This window comes from Pipistrellus kuhlii, unplaced genomic scaffold, assembly GCF_014108245.1.
Source record: "Pipistrellus kuhlii isolate mPipKuh1 unplaced genomic scaffold, mPipKuh1.p scaffold_m20_p_13, whole genome shotgun sequence".
NCBI lineage: Eukaryota > Metazoa > Chordata > Mammalia > Chiroptera > Vespertilionidae > Pipistrellus > Pipistrellus kuhlii.
Genome location: NW_023425438.1, coordinates 50,001,940 through 50,017,993, shown reverse-complemented (window position 1 = coordinate 50,017,993; position 16,054 = coordinate 50,001,940). Strand labels below are relative to the sequence as shown.

Sequence of the window (16,054 nt, the reverse complement as noted above, 5' to 3'; positions counted from 1 at the left end):
TGAGCAAATGTGGAAAGAGGGAGGGGGAGGGGAGAGAAGTCTTCCCTGAGCATCACAGAAAAGGATCTCCTTTTGACTTGCTGTACTTCCGTGCCTGTCGGGTTCGAGTTCTGACAGATGCCCCCAGAGTGTCGTGCGTGTTCCTGTGCTGATCTCTCCTATCAGACCGGAAGCCCAATTAACTGGAAGCTTTAGTGACACTGGATGCCTTGCACATAGTAGGTGCTCCATAAAGGGGGGTGGAGTGAAGGAAGGAAAACAACAAAGAAGCACTTTGTTTTCTGTGGGGAAGAGACATTGAGAAAATAGACTGAATTTGATCCAGATTTAATTAAACAAACAAAAAAAAATTAACCACTATTGAGTTCATTTTGGAAGTGCATGAATTTTTGCAGAGCTTAAATCACTGCTTTGGACACATCCATCCTCCGAAATAAAATTCAAATTTGGGTTAAAGGCCCAGCAATTACTCCGAGCAGTCTAGGTGTTGGTTTATGTGTTTTAAAGCAGTTCTTTTCCCTCTCTGGCCCTCCCTATCATTCATTTCTTCTAGTTAGGCAATCTTTAAAAATTCTCCTCAAAGAACCTTATTTTGATGTGTTGTTCAGCATCTAACCGAGGTGAAGTGCTAGAATGCTTGGTGGTGAGTTACATCCACTTGGTCTTTCCTTCAACCTTTTACCCGGTGACACCTGGGCTGCCCTCAGGAAACCGAGGTGGCCAGATGTAGATGTGATGCACATGCAGGACATGCAGGTACATTCATGTCTGATGGTCCTACTGGGGCCCCGGGGACCAGATCCAGCTTCCTGGGGTGAAAGCTAAACAGTCGTACAGGACCTTGAGCTCAGAGGGGCCCTGATTGCTTTAATGCTCTGCTCTCACCATCTGGAAATTCTTAATACTTTTGGGACATTTTCATTGTGCACTGGGCCCCACATTTTGTGGCCTGTCCTGCTCGGCATTATTTGGGTCCCCAATGCCATCCGTACTGCCACTCCGAATGACTCTGTTGCCCTCCGTGGCTCACACCTGAGTGCATCCCCACTGCCTGGTGTGTCCTGGTCGCAGAGTGGGTGGCGTCTGGTGGCTTTGCTTAGACACCTGTTTCTGTTCTCATTGGCTCTGTGTGTTCCTACCTTGGCACTAGATCCCACCTTTTAGACTTTGTAACCCAAATTTCCCTGAGCCTGGCATAAATCAGTGAGATGCTGCATGCGTGGAAATGCTAGTTGCTTCATAGATGCCTTGAAAAGCCATTTGTCCTAAAAACTCACTCTTGTTGATGTTACCTGATTGCCGTTGCCTGATGCATATGATATCCATTATGAATGCATGCTTATGATGTCATTTTTTGCACAACTGCCTAGACTCAGAGTTTCCAAGGCTGTAGATGAGTGTGATTCCACCTGCAGGTGGGTCTTTTCCAGAGGGAAGGATGTCGCTGTGCTGACTGCTCAGGCCCCTGGAGTTCTCCGGAGAAAGGCTCGGGAACAGGTGCACCAGGCTCAGCCGCTGGGGATTAATCACACACAGAGGGCGGCGGAGAGAATTCACGGGCAGAACTGGAGAACGGCTCAGCCACAAAAATAATCGCCTAGCGAGAAATAGCGTCATTGGTCCACTTGGGAAAATCTGGTATAGGTATTAAAAACCCAGGCTTAGATAAGGAGGTGATTACTCATTTTGCAAAAAGGATACTTCGAATTGCAGAGTGATCTACTTTTCAGTTCATTTTTAAATAACGAGATCTCTAGTGAATATATAAAAATGCTAGTGCACTTCCTGGTTTGGATAATTGCTGCTGTTATGTGAGATCTCACTTTTGGGGTAATTTGGGTGATGACTGGACAGTAATACCTCTCTGTGCTATTTTAACTTTTGGGGGATCTATAATTATTTTAAAATAGAAAGTTAAAAATACTTATATGGGTATACTTATGTGTATATAATGTATTAGTATGTAACATGTGGCATGTTGGTATTAGTATATAGCACATATATTGTGTATGTATGCACACATAATACACTATAGTGTGTTCCAGACACATCTCCGAGGTGAAGCGAGCTCGCCTTCATTGCACGCCCGGTAGAGAAGGTGACTGCTCTATCTTTGTCTTCGCCTGGTCATTTATCAAGTGAAGTACTGGACCCAGAGAGTGCTATCCCCAAACCCCATGGTAGATGATGGCTTCAATCATTTAATCTTTCACCACAGGGGCTTCAGCAGCAGAAAATACACTCATTTTTAAAATCACGTTTTCTTGTCTCATGACCTAGAAAAGGAGGAAAGATGCCAAGAGCAAGAGGCAAAGAGGAAAGAAAGGAGAAAAAAAAATCTGCTTTTGTGACATCAGCCAGGGCCCAGTGCTCTCTTTTTTCCGTTGTGTTTAGCACCTGAACTGGATAATTATGTCATTCCAAAGCAGAAGGAAGTCATTCAGGAATTGGTCAGATTGGATGAGATACTGGACATGGAGGGGGTTTGTTAGGGTTCAGGAGAGATTGCTCAGCTTGCAGTGTGGGGCTGTGCGTCCTTGGACAGCACACAGTGGGCACTCTGATCTCCAGCATTCATCTTCCAGCAGTATAAAGACAGGAGACCATAACAGGTGGTTGTGCTCTATGTCATCAGGAGCAATAAAGGCAAGAAGATAAATGAAGAAAGATAAAGGTATGAGGTAAAGAGAAAGCAAAATTTAATTCTTGGGATGACAGTACTCTCGTACCAAGAGGGAGTTAGAGTTATAGCCATCATAAACTTAACAAATTAGAAAAAAAGTATATAAGTGTTAATCCTAGTGATGTGTCAGTGAAACTTGAATTATTATTAGAATTCTAGTTAAAATGTGTCAATTTCCCTCCAATTTTTCCTCTGCTAGAAATGTTTTGATTCTCACCTTTATTTTGTATAGCAGCCATACTAATGTTCATGTCCTTCAATCCCTAATACAATGATTCTTAAACTTATTAGGCCTGATGCCCTCTTTTTAATTAATTAATTAATTATCTATCATTTGTTAATTCTCACCAAAGGACATGTTCATTGACTTTTAGAGAGAGGCAAAGGGAGAGAGAGAGAGAGAGAGAAACATAGAAGTGAGAGAGAAACATTGTTTGGTTGCTCCTGCACTCTTTCATCCACGTCTGGGGATTGAACCTGCAACCTAGGTATATGCCCCAACTGGGAATCAAACCCAGAACCCTTCATTGTACAGGACATTGCTCCTGTGTTACAATATTTTGTGACACCCCTTTATTATCCTGAAATGAAATCATAGTATAATTTATCTAGAGGCATAAATTCAAGAATTCAAGATAATACATCAAAAAACAAAAGGAGCCAGGACCGGTGTGGCTCAGTGGATAGAGCGTCGGCCTGTAGACTGAAGGGTCCCAGGTTCGATTCCTGTCAAGGGCATGTACCTTGGTTGCGGGCACATCCCCAGTGGGGGGTGTGCAAGAGGCAGCTGATCGATGTTTCTCTCTCATCAACATTTCTAACTCTCTGTCCCTCTCAATTCCTCTCTGTGTAAAATCAATAAAATATATTTAAAAAAAAAACACGAAAAAAAACAAAAACAAAAGGAAAGTACTCCTATATAATAAAATCCTAATATGCAAATTGACTGAACAGTAGAACGACCGGTTGCTATGAGCACTGACCACCAGGGATAGATGCTCAACACAGGAGCTGCCCCCTGGTGGTCAGTGTGGTCCCACTGGGGGAGCATCGCTCAGCCAAAAGCCGAGCTCGCTGCTGGTGAGAGCAGTGGTGGTAGTAGGAGCCTCTCTCACCTCTATGGCAGCATTAAGGACCAGTGAGCCAAGCAGTAAGGAGCAGCTAACAGGCAGGCGGTAAGAAGCAAGGGATACAGGATTGCAAGAGGGATCCCAGACTGTGTGAGGGATATCCGACTGCCAGCTTAGGCCCGATCACAAGCCGGCAGGCAGATATCCCTCAAGGGGCCTTCAAGGGGTCCTGGACTGTGAGAGGATGCAGGCTGGGCTGAGGGAGCCCCCCACCCACCACCCAGTGCACAAATTTCCTGCCTCTAGTCCTATATAATCCTATAAAATAAAAGCATAATATGCTAGGTGTCCAAATCATTGGTCAACTATTTGGTGGATCTCTCGACCAGTTGCTATGACCTACATTAACCACCAGGGGGCAGATGCTCCCACTGGTAGATTAGCTTGTTTCTGGGGTTGGCTGATTGGGACAGGATGAGAGGGCCGGACACACCCTGGAGCCTTCCCGTGGTCCCTCCCCCACTCACCAACCCCTTCAGCCCCACTTGGGACAGGGCGAGACGGCTCTGATTCCTGGCCAGGCTGAGGGACCCTCCACCCATGCACAAATTTGTGCACTGAGTCTCTAGTTTATAATAAACAGGCAACATCGTAAGGCCTAAGAATGCCACATCTATGCATGGAATTGGCGTGGCAGCCTCAGATGTAGACTAAAGCCAGAGTTAGGGAGCAGTCACAAGTGGGAGCATCACACCAGCTTGCATGTCACTTGCCTAAAGTGGGCCCTGTGGCCCCCATGGGCTTTAGGGGGCAGGCCGGGGTGGGGAGAACCTGAAAGCTTCGGTGTAACTGCATGAGGCTCTGGGTTGTCAGTCCGCTGCTTCTGTTTGGCACATGGCATTGGACAGAACATGGGTGTGACACTGTCCTATGATTGCACGCCTGGCTCTGCTCCCACTGCCAGGAGAGCTTCGCAGACATGTGACTGGAGGAGCTACCAGTGTCCCTCATATAGGCAGGATGGCCTTTACAAAAACCTCCGTGTCGGCTGATGCATGGATTTATCCTTAGGTGACAACCAGAAAGAGGGCAGTGCTCTTTGTTGGAATGTGTTGATGTCAAGGTATTAGTGACACTACATAATTGGAAACAGCCTAAATATCTAACTGAACAGATAGCCATTAAACACATAGCTAGAATCCGAAACAACAATGGGAACCATAAATACTACTTATGATATACCGCGGGTCAAAAGCATATATACTTTATAGCATCTCTATATAAAACATGAACATATATAGAACAAAAAAGGAAATATTCTGACACTGGTTTTATAGGAGAATGAATCAGCCACTTATTCCTACATAATAAACCATCCCCAAATTTAGTGACTTAAAACAAGTCACAGTTGTTAGCTCACGGATCTGTGGTTCGTTTGGGCTGGGTCACCCAGTGCGATTCACTGGCCTTGCCTGGGCCGCTCTCACCAAGGCGGTCAGCTGGAGGCTCGTGGGCAGGGTGGTCCAAGGTGGTCTCTTGGACAGGCCTGGCAGCTGAGGCCACCAGCTGGGCCTGGCTCTGCCACAGGCGAGCCACGGGCATCTTTGACAAACCTGGAAGAGCATGCAGTACGTTCAGGCCAAATCACAGCTTTAAAGCAAACGAGGAAGGAGATGGATGGAAATGGTTTTACGTGTACATTTTAATGCTTTTTCCACCCAAACCTAATCAGCCATAGACTATCAGAGGCACAAAAGAAAACAGACTAAACGTCTGTCTGGTCCAGGAAAGGCAAGTTGGTTTAATCTGAAGTGGCAGCTGAAGTAAGTGGCACTGGGACCAGCATTCATGCCTGGGGTCCCCGAGGAGAGGGAGCTGCTGGCCATGCTGGGAGGAATGAGAGTGGATGGTAAGCTCCACCCACTTGCTGTGGGGCAGAGAGGACCCTGGAAGGAGGAGGTCATTGGTTCCTTTCAGGGAGTTTACTCGAAGCAACTAGAACTCACTGGGATGTAGCATGTGAAGGCACTGATATTTTTTGCATTCTGGACAAAATGACTGACAAATGGTAACTCTGCAGGCAGGTCGTGGTGCAGGAACTGCTGGCTCAACACACTAAACAACATGGAGAAAGGCTACTGGTTAGCCTGCCTGGAAGCTGGGCCAAGTCTGGGGGTGACAAGCTCAGAACCAGGTACGAAACTGCTCAGGCTGTCACCACCCTCGGCCCTCAGTGTCTTATTATTGAGCCCGAGAACACAGAGCCTTGTCACTGCAGCTCATGCGATTGAAATGTGTACTACTTGGTTTATAAACAAAAATACACGGACACGTAAAATGAACATTCGTGCACCCACTCCCCAACTTAAGAACCGTAACGATGCTAATTCTGTTCTTTCTTCTGTGCTCCTTCATAGGTTTTAATGATAAAAACACGAGGTAGGTTATTATTTCCATTTCACAGACGAGAAACTGAGGCTCAGAAGGTAAGGATGTTGCCCTAGGTGGCATGGTAATGGAGGGTGGAGCTAGGAGTTGAGCCCAGACAGTCTGGCTTCTAGATCCACACTTTTGGTTGTCTTTATTGATTTTTTTTAGTATGGACTTTAAACTTGATGATTAAGGTGTGAAGTATGTGGAATTCTGAGGCTTCCTGTTGTCACCCAGTATTCGAAGACCCATCCAAGCTGTTATGTGTGGCTGAAGAGCTGTTCTCCTCACTCACTACATTTCACTATGTCTGTACACCATCATCTACTTACCATTCTCATCTCCAGTGGCCAATCAATCAGGCTGTGTTTTTGATATTTTGCATAAAAGCTCTTGTGAAGGAACTTTATCCACGTTTTCAAGGGAAATGAGTGAGTTCCCACAGGGTTTTCCCGTTTAGCTGCCATGACGCAGAGAAAGAAAGACATTTGACGCCACGGTGACACCCACATATCCACCAAGCACCCCGTCCCACAGGCCCAGCCGACGTAAACACGCCATGAAACGATGCTCATCCTATTTGCTCATCCTGCTTTCGGATGTTTTTAATTTTTAAAAAATTCTGATCTCAATCCTTTCAGCTGATTTCATGACTCGGTAGTGGTTTTCAGTCTGCTGTTTGGAAAACCCTCCTCAGCCGTATGTACTGCCCGGAGGTCAGGGTTCCGCGTCACCCGCTGGGGCCAGGCTGCTTTCTAACGAGTCAGTACAGCTTCTACCTGCCCACAGCGCGTGTCCTGTGAAGCCATATCCTGCCAACACTGGGCCTTATGAGACTTACTTTTTGTCAATACAGCATAAGAAAAGGTCTCTCGCTGACTTTACATTGCATTGTTTTTGTTACTGTGAGAGCTGGTTTATTGCCATTTGTGCTTCTTCTAAAGTGAAGTGTCTATTCATGCATTTTGCCAATTTTTCTATTTTTTTGTCTTATTATTTGTTTTTAATATTTATCTATCTATTTATTTATTTATTATTTTTAATTCTCACCTGAGGATATTTTTCCATTGATTTTTAGAGAGAGTGGAAGGGAGAAGGAGAGACAAGAGAGAAACACCGATGTAAAGGAGATGCATCGATTGGTTGCCTTCCATGTGCTCCCAGCCAGAGCCGGGAGCTTCCTACAGAGACATGTGCCCTTGACCAGAATGGAACCTGGGACCCTGCGAACAGCTTGAACAGGCTGATGCTCTATCCACTAAGCCAAAGCAGCTAGGGCTTTATTTATTAACTTCAGAGAGAGAAAAATATCAATTTGTTATTCCACTTCTTTATGCATTTATTATATCTTCTTACATTCACCCTGACCGGGAATTTAACCGGAAACCTAGATGTACTGGGATGATGCTCCAACCAATTGGGCTATGTAGTTGGGCCCTGCTCTTATTCTTGTGGATTTTTAGGGTTTTTTTGTCCTCTGTTATTATTGATGTTACAATTATATTCTTCAAGTTTGTGGCCTCTTTTAAATTTTTCTTATGGTGTCTTTTTTTCTTTCTTTTTTTTTTTAAGTCTTCCCCTGAGGATATGTTTTTTATTGATTTTAAAGGGAGGAAGGGAGAGAGGAAGAAACATCCATGTGAGAAACATTGATCTGTTGCTTCCTGTATGCACCCAGGCTTGAGATTGAACCAGAAACCTAGGTATGTGCCCTGATGGGAAATCAAACCCACTACCTTTTGGTGTATAGGATGACATTTCAATCAACTGAGCCACCTGGCCAGAGCTTTCTTAGGGTTTCTGTACATTGATTGGAATACTGTTTTCCATTCTCTTACTTTCCTGATTTGGATTCATAGCAAGCTTTTCTGGTCTCATAAAGTCGATGTGGGAGTAGATAGTTTCTTATGCTGTAGAAGAATTTATAAGTTAATTGAAACCTATCTGTGCCCGGGGGAATATTTAAACAAACTACTGATTTAATTCATTTAATTATTTTAAGGCCATTTAGGCTTTTTGTGTCAGTTATAGTAAAAGGTATTTTTTTTTTTTTTAGAAATCTGTCCATTTGTTTTTTAATTTATTGGCATAAGGTTTTTCATACTATTCTCTAACTACATGTTTTGCTTTCACTAGTCTGTAGTTATGTCCCATTTGTCATTGGTAAAATTATTTGTGTGTTTATCTCATCAGATGTTTTTTCTAAAACAGCCAGCTTTTTCCTTTATTGATCTGCTCTGTTCTACCTGTCTTTCCTACTTCATTGATTTATGCTCATAAATGTATTGTCTCCTTTATTCTACTTTTGAGCAGCTTACATGCTTTTTTTTCTTTGTGTATTTTTAAAATTATTATTTTTACTTGGAGGCAGATTATTGATCTCCATAACCCAAATGTATTGAACTAATTTCTAAGAAAACTGTTTATTAGAAAATATAATCTTACAATCCTGATTAAAAATAGGGGAAACACATAAATGACGGTGTGGGACTTTCCACACTGGTGGCATGAAGTGGAATTAAGAAAGCTATACTCTGTCCTTCTTTCCTTTTTTCCTGCTGCTCAGAAGACTCCTGTCTGTTCACTCCATAGTCTCTCAGCAGTCCCTGCCTCCCAGGACTGTCTCAGGCTCCTCTCTGTTTCAGTGTCTCCGTTTGTCCTGCGCCCTCTATGGAGTCAGTGCATCTTCTCACTACGCCTGGTCCTGAGAGGGATTTCATAGTCTTCATAGCCTTGGCCCAGGTTGTCAGTCTGACATTTTTCCACATACAAGGGGTGAAAGGACGGCACTGTCTCCATCGGCACCAGTTCCATTCACTCAGGAACTTCTCCTCTCCCCTCCCCTCCCTCCCCTCTCCTCTCCTCTCCTCTCCTCTCCTCTCCTCTCCTCTCCTCTCCTCTCCTCTCCTCTCCTCTCTTCTCCTGATCTCGCCTCTCTCCCATCCTCTTCCCTCCTCTCCCCTCCTCTCCCCTCCTCTCCCCTCCTCTCCCCTCCTCACCTCTCCTCTCCTCTCCTCTCCTCTGCTCTCCTCTCCTCTCCTCTCTTCTCCTGATCTCGCCCCTCCCCTCCCCTCCCCTCCCCTCCCCTCCCCTCCCCTCCCCTCCTCTCCTCTCCTCTTCTCTCCTCTCCTCTCTTCTCCTCTCCCCTCCTCTCCCCTCCTCTCCTCTCCTCTCCTCTCCTCTCCTCTCCTCTCCCCTCCCCTCCCCTCCTCTCCCCTCCTCCTCTCCTCTCCTCTCCTCTCCTCCTCCCTCCTCTCCCTTCTCCTCCCCTCCACTCCCCTCCCCTTCCCTCCCCTTCCCTCCCCTCTCCTCTCCTCTCCTCTCCTCTCCTCTCCTCTCCTCTCCTCTCCTCTCTTCTCCTGATCTCGCCTCTCTCCCATCCTCTCCCATCCTCTCCCATCCTCTCCCATCCTCTCCTCTCCTCTCCATCCTCTCCTCTCCTCTCCTCTCCTCTCCTCTCCTCTCCTCTCCTCTCCATCCTCTCCTCTCCTCCCCTCCCTCCCCTCCCTCCCCTCCCCTCCCCTCCCCTCCCCTCTCCTCCCTTCCCCTCTCCTCTCCTCTCCTCTCCTCTCCTCTCCTCTCCTCTCCTCTCCTCTCCTCTCCTCTCCTCTCCTCTCCTCTCCTCTCCTCTCTCCTCTCCTCTTCTCTCCTTTCCTGACAGTGGAATGGGTCCTCCTCACTCCAAGAGCACAATAGCCCCTCACCCATGTGCAACCCTCTGCTCCCAGCACATGTTCCAGGACAGACTTGAGATGCGCCAAAGGCAGTTTTCCAATTGTAAATATTTGGAAAGTTCCAGTCCATTTATTTTTGTTTCGGTTATTAACCTCCAAAACAGTACACATCTCTCTCCCACACAGTCAGACGCCCTGATTCCTCTGCCTTTGTTCTGCGTAAGTCCCCAAACCTACTGCTCTGATTGTTACTTGTATAAGAAAAGCCTTTGGCCGGGACCGGTTTAGCTCAATGGATAGAGCGTCGGCTTGGGGACTGAAGGGACCCGGGTTCGATTCCGGTCAAGGGCATGTACCTTGGTTTCGGGCATATCCCCAGTAGGGGGTGTGCAAGAGGCAGCTGATCGATGACTCTCTCTCATCGATGTTTCTAACTCTCTATCTCTCTCCCTTCCTCTCTGTACAAAATCAATAAAATATATTTAAAAAAAAAAAGAAAAGAAAAAAGAAAAGCCTTTGTCATCCACACTGTGACCTGGCACCTCCCTGGGCCTTGGCGGGCCAGGGCGAAGGGTTCTCGGCCATGCGGAGCTCACACCCCACTGCACAGGACGGCAGTCACAGGACAGGCACATGAGGGACGAGAACGTGAGGAGAGATGGGCTGGGAACTTCCCGCTGCCCTGAAATCCCTCCAATTAGCCGACATAGCGTGGACACCCATGGGCCCGCTCTGGACTGCAGGAGGCTGAGTCATTGAGATGAGGCGAGGGAGGCAGGGCACAGCTCCCACACTGGGGTTTTGGAGTCTGTTTGTGCCCAAGTCTCACCTCCTCTGTGCCTCCGCTTCCTCATTGGCCCCATGGGGAAGGTGGGCATCTCTGTGCTGAAGAAAGCCACTCCCTCTGTGCTTGCCCACACCCCTCCCTGCCCCTCCTGCTCCTCTTCCCTTAATTCGAGTATCCCCGGGGCCAAGCCCACCCTTGAGTGTGTTCTGCCCATGTGATCTTGAGCAGGTTCCCACATTTTTTTTATTATTAAATATATTTTATTGATTTTTTTACAGAGAGGAAGAGAGAGGAACAGAGAGCTAGAAACATCGATGAGAGAGAATCATCGATCAGCTGCCTCTTGCACACCCCCTACTGGGGCTGTGTCCGCAACCAAGGTACATGCCCTTGACCGGAATCGAACCTGGGACCTTTCAGTCTGCAGGCCGACACTCTATCCACTGAGCCAAACCGGTTTCGGCAGTTCTCACATTTGGCTGAGCCTCAGTTTCTCAAACTCTACATTGAATGATTACAATAACTTCATCGTAGAATTATTGAATCACTGAATAATTCACAGCAGCAATTAGCCCAGTGTCTGACACATGATGTATATAATAAATAGTATTCATTGACAAAAATTTTATGATAAATGTATTTTATTAGTAATGTTCACATATCATCATTATTACGCCACATGCCCAACAGTGGTGAGCAAATTAGGGTAAGCCCACTTGATGGAAGTTATATGGTTGTGAGTGAAGGAATACTATATAAAATATTGAACATTATTTGTAAAACCATTATAGTGGGAGAAGCAGGAAACCAAATGATCTTTATACCAGAAGGACCACCATGTAGATAAAGGAGAGCCACGCATTCATGAGGCAAGGACCTTCAGAAGCACGAATCAAAGGCGCAGTTATATACTGACACCACGTCTCCACTGGAAGAAAATCCCTTTTGAAAACACAAGCCCTGTCCATTTCTTTCAACTGTGTTCCTTGGTGAGGACAAATAAGGATGATGGCCACTGTTTTTCCTTCAGTTTCCTGGGATTTAACAGGGACACAGTCAGTAACCTCACCTTTCTGTTGAAAGCGGTGAATTTTCACGAAAGGGTTCCTCAGCGGGGTTCGGTGGCCAGAATGGATTACAAGGTAAGGATACATCATGTTACATTTTCCCTCTTGATGTGTGTAAGACACATTCTTACTGGTGACCTGTCCGCTGGTTGTGGTCGGGGCGGAATCAGTGTAATGATAAGCTTCTGGGAGCAGCCGGACTCCCTACCGGCCACTGCACTGACCTGACCGCCCGTCTGTGCTGGAGGCCCTCCCGCTGTATGGAACCCTGGGTGCCCATCTCCAGAATTCCACCCGCCAGCATGGTTTGGCTGCCACGGGAGTTGGAGAATGGAGTGATCTGGGGCCCTAATTGGGATTGAAAATTCATTCTCTATGTATAAGAAGAGCATTGTTCTCTGGGGGGAAGTGTGCCAGGCATATGTCAAAATTAACCACTGGATTAGCCTGAGATGCACTCTCTTTCCTATTAAAACACTCGTGACTCTCTGCAAAGACCTAAACCTAGCATGAGCATTGATAGAAATCTAAAAGGAATGTTCACCAAGTACAATGCCCGTGGGGCTGGTCCCCACCCCAGCAACATCTGTTTTATCTTCTCATCACAACGCTGAATAGACAACTCAAGAGAGGATCTGCTTATCCCAACCTCTGCCAGGCTCAGGGAGCCGGGCTCTTGTAACCTGAAAACAGACCACTGTTACCCTCTGCATGGGAATAAGGCTCACAAAAGGGCCAAAATGGGGGTCCCATGCACGCCTCCTTCCGTTTCATATGGATTCCAAAATCACAACTTCCTGTACACCTCGGAGTGAGTAGGGAGAGGAGGACGAGTCCCATATGGGGATGGATGTTCCCTTAGGAAACGCTCTGGAGGCAGAGCATCCCTGAGAGCACAGTGTGCTTTGGCTCCAACTGGTGCACCAGAGCCAGACTGATGACACCTGCTGGGGACTGGGCCAGGGTGGCCCAAGGCAGGCCATGCTCCCTATACAGATCTGAGGTCAGGCCCTGCCTGATGCCACCCTGCAGGTGAGTTTAAGTCACTCCAGGTAACCTGCCCTGATCAAGCATGGAGACAGTCAAAATGAGAGAAGGATGCAAACATAAAAATGCTACAGTTGCACCAACGAGCAGACTTGACAATGGATAAAATATAATCTATGAACCGCTTTCCTGTGTAAAGTATACAGATGGGATGTCATAACAGACACAGAGTGAAAGGAGTATAAATCCAACCTGTGGGTAACAGATCCTCCTGAAAATACTGGAACAAACAGAGCAGAAGTAATAATCACAGATGAAATAGAAAATATTTCCCTTAGTGTAAAAACAATCAAGATTTTGAAGGGGGGAGGAGGCGAGAATGTCTATATCCAGAGAAAAGATATTATCATACGAGCAACCAGACAGAAAAGAACAGTTCACCTACAAAGGGAAAAAATAGGGCTAGCTCCCGTTTTATTCACCAGTTCTAAATGGAGAAATAACTGCTTCTCTAAAGAGGAAACTTCATGATCTGAGCATGCCATTCCAAGCCAAATTTAACCCAAGAGGCCAGGCAGTGAAAAGACATTTTCAGATATCTAAGAATCAGAGGCAATTTCACCCATTTGGTCTTCCTGAAAAATTATTCAAAGACTTCTCTATAGGAAATAAACAAACAAACAAATAAATAAATATTCGCCTTGGCTGGGTGACTCAGTTGGTTTGAGCGTTGTTCATACACCAGAAGGTGGCAAGTTTGATTCCTATTCAGGGCACATATCCAGATTGTGTATCTGATCCCCAGTCGGGTGCATGCGGGAGGCAACTGACTGATGTTTGTCTCTCACATTGATGTTTCTCTCTACCTCTCCCTCTTCCTCTCTAAAACAAACAAACAAAATCAAAATTAATAACTTAGAAATAAGGAAGTCAAGATATAAAAGGATTGGTAGTCCCTGTGTTTTTAAAAAATAGTTACAAAGTTCAGAAGCTAAAAATATTTTGGGGAAGAACATGAATTAAAAAAAAATCTGGACTGGTTTGTTATATAATAGATTGGGTTTATAATGTATTTTAAGGTAAGATAAAAGCTAAAGTAAAGTAAGAACTTGCTCAGCTTCTTACTTTAATTGCAAGGTAGGCAAAAGACATTGTTTTGCTCTGACTTTGATCATTAGAGAAACTTAGATTAAAATATATGTTTTATTAAATGGAAAGTCAACATGGGTTCTAGACATAGGATGCTTGCTATGCAAATCACCGCAGAAGATACAGAAAAGATAACTAAGTGACCAGAAGTTTGTGTGATCAGAGAGAGAGCAATGAAGAGTGAGTGAGAAAGCACGTTCTCTGTTCTCAGAGGTCTCAGAGACCCTGAGCTGCTCCTGGTGACCTACATGGAGGCTGGAAGGGCAGCTGCAGAGCTCCCCCGGACGCCGGCTCCTCAGATGGAGAGCTCCTCTGGAATCGCTTCCTGAAATCTGGTTCCTTGTCATGGTGAGGTCCCCGCTGTCTCTCCTGTGACTGGGCGAAGTGCAAGTTCCGCCCCCTGGCTCTGAAGAGTAAGGATTTGGTCTTGAAATGCACTGACCTGGTGATTCTTTGAACACAACTTTCTCATTACAATGTGATCCCTAAATTCAGTCACAGTAAGCCTGAAAGGCATCTTCTGTCACATTTCCATCCTACAGTCCTAAGCTTGGGCTTCCACCTCTGGAAGGTGGAGGTTAGATCTGAAATGGGCCCTAACGTGAAATGATAGGTTCCAATTCTTCCAGTGAAAGCAGACTCTCAGATTATATTAGGAACAAATCTAATCATATGCATTCTGTATAGAAACAAATTATATACATTGATGTGTAGTTATATGCATCAAAAATGATTTTTAAAAAGAAGAGTAAATTTGGATTGGGCAATAGCAAGGACGTTTTCAGATATCTTCAGAAGAAGGATAAATTAGTCTGCTTGGGCTGCCATAGCACAATGCCAGATATTGGGAAGGCTTAAACAGCATGAATTTGTACTCTCACAGTTCTGGAGGTTGGAAGTCCAGGAGGAAAAAACCAAGAGCCATGGGTGAACCCAAGAGCCATGGACAATAAAGAACTGGGCTCAGGGGACACACTCAGTCAAGGAGCTTCTGACATTTGCTCAGCTGGATTTCAGAATTTTTGTGGCTCACTAGCCCCTGTATGCCTCCCATTTTTCTTCCTTTATATGGTGACTATTTTACTATTATCCCACTTTTGTATGTTGGCCAGCCAGGGGACAGAAGACTTGTCTCTTCAGTTACAATCTTTAAACTAAGAGGAAATGTCCTGAAGGAATGACATCTGAGGAGCCTCGTGTGCACCTACGCTGGATTTAGATGATGGGATTCTGGAATTTTTAACTGGTGCTGTAATGGGATAAGACTTTTATGGGCTTTGGACAAGAGTGAGGATGAGCTATGACAGGCACAGCCCAAGATGGCCTTCAGTGCCCCTTTCTCAAGGTAGTCACACTCTTAAAATGGCCTCACACTGACCAATAGAACACAGCCCAAGTGGTGGTGTCTTTTCTGAGACTGTGTTATAAAGACACTGTGGCTTCTGTCTAAGCCCCTTCCTTCCTCCTCTTCCCCAACTCCCTCCCCTCACTTGGGGAAAGGCTCATGAGCAGCCCATGTGGCAAGGCACTGAGGCTTCTTGCCAAGACCTGTGAGGACGGGCATGGAAGGGTTTCCTCCAGCTCTAGGCATGTTTTCAGAAATGGCAAGGACTGGAGCAGTTGACAACTTGACTGCCACCTCCCTCATGAGAGAGCCTGAGCCTGAAGCACCCAATCGAGACATACCCCGTTCCTAACCCTCAGAAATCATGTCAGAGAATAAAAGTTATTTTTTTCAGATGCTACATTTGCAGATAATTTGTTGCACAACAATAGATAATTGATACAGCGTCTGAAAGCAAAAGGTGTTCAGTATTTTTGGCATTGATGTATTTTTTAATACAAAAAAGAGATTATCATAATGTTTTTACCCAACATTTCCATTTAATAATATGTCTTTTTTTTTCTTTCATGTAAGAACATCACACAATGAAAAGCAAGGATTTTTGAACCAGGCGATGCTACTTTACCGCTTCTGATGTTTCTAGCTTTTCGGTTATTGTAGAGAGCGCCATAGTGAGCATGCCTAACCGTGTGCAGATTTTCGACTTGACACACTGCCAGATTGTGCTCCACAAGCGCTGAACCAAACTGTCCTTCCCAGGGGTCCCCTCTCTGCACTCAACGTTTTCCCAACACTTTATTTCCTCAACGTTTTCATGCTTTATCTTCAGGATTAGGAAATCTGACATCTCCTTTTCACATTT

The 16,054-nt window shown here is 45.5% G+C and overlaps 1 protein-coding gene across 1 annotated transcript in view; it reads left to right on the top strand.

The window, feature by feature from the left end:
• ACOXL (acyl-CoA oxidase like) overlaps positions 1-16,054 on the top strand; it is a 186,221-nt gene that overhangs the window by 147,355 nt on the left and 22,812 nt on the right. The window contains 2 exon segments of the mRNA XM_036436138.1: positions 5,838-5,947; positions 11,675-11,786. Of these exon segments, the coding sequence (XP_036292031.1) occupies positions 5,838-5,947; positions 11,675-11,786 (222 nt within the window).